General features: G+C 43.3%; 1 protein-coding gene across 1 annotated transcript; it reads left to right on the top strand.

The window, feature by feature from the left end:
* The first annotated feature begins 1,473 nt into the window (after nt 1-1,473).
* Nucleotides 1,474-4,148, top strand: LOC111580067 (TLC domain-containing protein 1). The gene is made up of 2 exons (XM_055011905.1): nt 1,474-2,044; nt 2,909-4,148. Exons 1-2 carry the CDS (start codon nt 1,839-1,841, stop codon nt 2,997-2,999), a joined length of 297 nt encoding a protein of 98 aa, XP_054867880.1. The 5' UTR covers nt 1,474-1,838; the 3' UTR covers nt 3,000-4,148.
* The last annotated feature ends 6 nt before the right edge of the window (nt 4,149-4,154 follow it).

The raw sequence follows: 4,154 nt of genomic DNA, 5'->3' as shown, positions 1-4,154 counted from the left end.
GTTTAACACCTGGTGATTGTTCAGGAATCACGTCCATGTCAACTGGAGATAATCACAACTTAACAGAGGCTGCCTGGTTAAGAACGAGTCACAAAACTATTTATTGTCTCACCAAGAAAACCCACAACATGAAAGCACGTCCACTGCTGTGTTGTGTGTTAGTTTGTGTGTTCAGTGGAATAGATCCAGAGCAGAACTTCAGGTTTAACTCGGGTTTGTTCTCAGAAACACTCAGACCCTCAGCAGCCTCCCATCAGAACAACACGCAGCAGAACATCAGCTGGATCTGATAAAATACATCGGAACAAACTGAGACCACGTTGTTTAAACTAGTCACTCAGAAAACAATAAAAACTCATTCAGCCATCCACGTCCTAACCGTCATTTCAGAGCACTTTAAAGAGTGATTGTTTGTCTCAGTATGTAACCCTGCGACAGACTGGTGACATGTCTAGGGTGTCCCCTGCCTTCACCTGAGTCAGCTGGGAATTTATACCATGTTTGTGAACTGGGCCCAGCAAGCAAAAAGAAAATACAGCAGAATGAAAGACTGACCCAGTTGGGAATCTACAGGTGTGGGACTTGACTACAATAAAACAAATGAAAATCCACATTCTTACTGAGCCCAAACTTTCCAGACATAAAAAAGTGTGTTTGGGATAAATAAATAATCCTCTATTTTACTCTTATACGTATTTGATTACATTTTTTTTTTTTTTTACGGGAGACAAGATATTGTGCATCAATAATATAATTGATGGAAAAACACTAAGGATTGTATTACTTGTTTTGCAGGAGTCTAAAAGTCTGAAAGAATGTGCAGGTTCCGAACAGATAGAACTTAGATGTAGCTAAACTCTCCCATAACCTGGTGTTGTGTGAGATTCTGTGCCTTGCCTGAATAAAGACTTCAAGATCCTCATTTTGAGAGTGTGATTCTTTTTCACCAACATAAATATAATATAATATAATATAATATAATATAATATAATATAATATAATATAATATAATATAATATAATATAATATAATATAATATAATATAATATAATATAATATGAGCCACTTACTGAGTATTTTTAATACTTTGATACTGCATTTTGTTCAAGGAAAGTACCTGTAGCTAGCAAATTCTGAATTTGCAGCTTTCTGGTGAAAAACTGGTTTAACTCTTGTGGAAATAACTGTTGTTGGTTTTATTCTTTATCAATTAAATATAGATTGGAGACTTTTACGCGCAGTGCGTAATGTGCACACTGAAGGAGCTGCACCGGTTTGTGCAGTCAAGAAGTTCCTGTGCAGCTACTTCACAACTTTTTTTCTACAAGCTGCCACCAAAATCCTATTCCAGCAGCACCGCTCTGTGATTTTGCTCATTGCGTAATATGATCGCAGTCTCTTCCCCTCCCCGGTTCTTTGGTTTGAAGGAGCAGAACCGTCGGCACCACCCACCCCGCTCCCTGTCCGCCACTCCCCAGTCATTCCGCACAGAGGCGGGCTGAGAGCGGCGGAACACGACGTTACGAGGCGCTGCGACACAAACACCGTCGCATTGGAATGAGCTGTTACGGGAATCCCCTAAGAGCTCTCTTATTCAGGGGCAGGACGCTGAAAACGTGACAAGAAGAAGAAAGAGAAGGTGGCAGCATCAGTGTGACATACGCTCAGTGGAGACCTGAAAACATCAACAGAGGATCGTCTCTTGCATCGTCCTGGGCAACCCTTCCATCACAGAGCGTATCAGTCCATTACTGGGCTGCCAGGGGCGTAAAACAGCACAGGGGTGAACGGAAGCAGGGAGGCAGCTGTAAAGGAGAAACAGAGGTGGGGAGGAGAGGATGGAGGCCCTGCTTCCTGTGCTGAAGAGTCACCCAGGCCCCACGGTGCTGGTGTTCTCCCTGCTCTTCAGGGGGGTCCACCGGCTCATGCAGAGGCTGCCGGTGCCCAAGATGGTGAGGCAGGATAAGTTTCGCAGCTGGAAGTGGAAGAACCTCTCTGTCTCCATGGTGCACTCGCTGCTGACCGGGACCTGGGCCCTGGCCTGGTAAGTCCCTCCATCCAAGTGTAAACATCTGCCTGCCCCTCCATCCACACTGGGACACCATTGTCTATTGAAGCCACATGATGTGTAGTGAGCAGCAGTGACAGCCTGTGGCAGCCAGGAGAAGAAGGGCATGTTCAGACATGGGCGAGGGGACGGGGGAGACAATGGCATTTTTAAGTGGGGAGGGCGGGGTAAATGCCACTGTACAGTATGAGTGACACAAAACTCTTATTGGTATTTGTGCTGTTGAATTTATGTAGAAGTTTGCAAGAAAACAAATGTCTTTTAGCCTCAGCCAGCAGTCTGGGTCACTGAGGCAACAGACTGCAGATACATCAACTGGAAAAACCTGCTGGCTCAAGGACTCGTTTGAAAGCATTTTGAGAAACTATTCTTTCGGGGCGGGACTGCACTCATGAGTCATCCCTTAACTTGAAGAAATGGGACCAAGGTCAGACTTTAAAACTGTTTGGTAATGCTTGTGATTAATATTTGACAGCACAAAATCACTGAGAACTTCTAAAAAAACAAGTTTTAATGTCAAAATAAGGTTTTCATCAGCTGCTCTACATGTCACAGAAGCACTTCAATTCTTATCGCCAAGAATCTTGTCATGGCTTGTTTGTATAAGGAAAGGCATCAACAGAAACCTGTGCTTTTTGAGGTGTGCCACTTAGAGAAGAAGCAGAAATGAGTAGAAATAAATGAAATGACGCATAATCAGTCAGGGGGAGTTAAAAAAAAAAACATAACAGCTGATATTAATGTCTCTGCTTAGTCGGGCTTTTCTCTCCAGGCGTGAGCTCATGTTTGTCTGAGAGGTGAATCCAGAGCTGTCTATCCATAACATGTGTTCCTTTCCAGTGCCATGGTTTGGCCAGAGATGTTGAGCAGCCTCTACTCATACCACACCCCTCTGGCCTACCTGCTGGTCTGTGTCTCCACAGGTCAGTAAACACATCGTGGAAAGGAGTGAAGCTTCAGGTTGACAAATGAAAGCACGTGGAAGTGCATTAAATGTTTGTGAACAGAGTTTTTAAGTCTCACAAGTGGATTTAATGTCAGAAAGTAGTGTTTTTGTTTTCCCATGGCAGAGCTTAGGGTGTCTTTGTCTTCCTAGCTGTCCAAAACTCTAATATATATCAAAAAAAAAAAAAAGCATCAAATCTTCTTGTTTGAGAAGCTGAAACTAGTAAATGTTGTAGATTCTTGTTTGAGGCTGTAGTAGTTTAGTAACACTTTAATTGTCTGCCAGTCTATTGGTTGACTAGTTGTTGCAGCTCCAGTCGGAGCAGGTGTTGATTGACCAATGCTGTCTCTTCCATCATCGAATTGAGCTAAACCTCCTCCTCCTACTCCTCCTTTTATCCTGAGGGTGTAAAACCACCACTTTTCCAGTTGCTGGAGAAACCCTCCACTCTCACCTGATTCTCAGAGCAGATGAATGGGCGGCTCCCCTGGATCACCATGGGCACCAAAACAACATCTCTGAGGACTTGTTGGGCTGTTTGGGCTGTGGTTTGGTCTTCTGTGCATCTTTATGTTACTATGAAGACACAAATCTGTGGAGATCTGCCCTGACAGCCGTTAGCTCCACCGAGGCAGGCCACGGCAAATACTAGAGGTCGTGCTCTTTAACACAGGGGCTGGTTGTTGTGTGTCTCACCAGCTGAGGCACAAAAGGACTCTTAGTCAGTAGAATACCTCCAGCTGAATGAGGCTGACACAGTTTAATAACCGTGGTCATGCTGAGAATTGTAAAGTCAAGGCCTATTTTACTCTGCTGTCACATTAATTTAACAACACTGATCCTTTCTGTAAAAAATTATCCACAGTGTTGTTTTATCTCCCAGGGATATTTGTTTTTCAAGATTCTGGGAGGGCCTCAGCAAATTTTGAAGTTACCCCAGGTCATGTATTCAGACACTTTTTAACATGTCTACTGGTTCTATGTGCTGGCAACTCCAGATGAGAGCTGTGACCATGATTATCAGCCTTTGTGTGAGAAAAACTAATAGTAAATAACACTGATGCATAATGAATGATGATGGATTTTTATTTCTTACTTCATATCTTACTGGAAATGTTGTGGTAATGCTTGCAAAAAAAA

The sequence above is a fragment of the Amphiprion ocellaris genome, chromosome 7, assembly GCF_022539595.1.
Source record: "Amphiprion ocellaris isolate individual 3 ecotype Okinawa chromosome 7, ASM2253959v1, whole genome shotgun sequence".
Lineage (NCBI taxonomy): Eukaryota > Metazoa > Chordata > Actinopteri > Pomacentridae > Amphiprion > Amphiprion ocellaris.
Note: the sequence above shows the minus strand (reverse complement) of the source record. Positions and strands in the feature narration are given on the sequence as shown.

What these genes read in the sequence shown, in the direction of transcription:
- LOC111580067 (XM_055011905.1), top strand. Translation starts at nt 1,839, where the DNA reads ATGGAGGCCCTGCTTCCTGTGCTGAAGAGTCACCCAGGCCCCACGGTG. An exon ending in GGGACCTGGGCCCTGGCCTG is followed by an intron (nt 2,045 to 2,908) that starts GTAAGTCCCTCC and finishes GTTCCTTTCCAG; the next exon opens with TGCCATGGTTTGGCCAGAGA.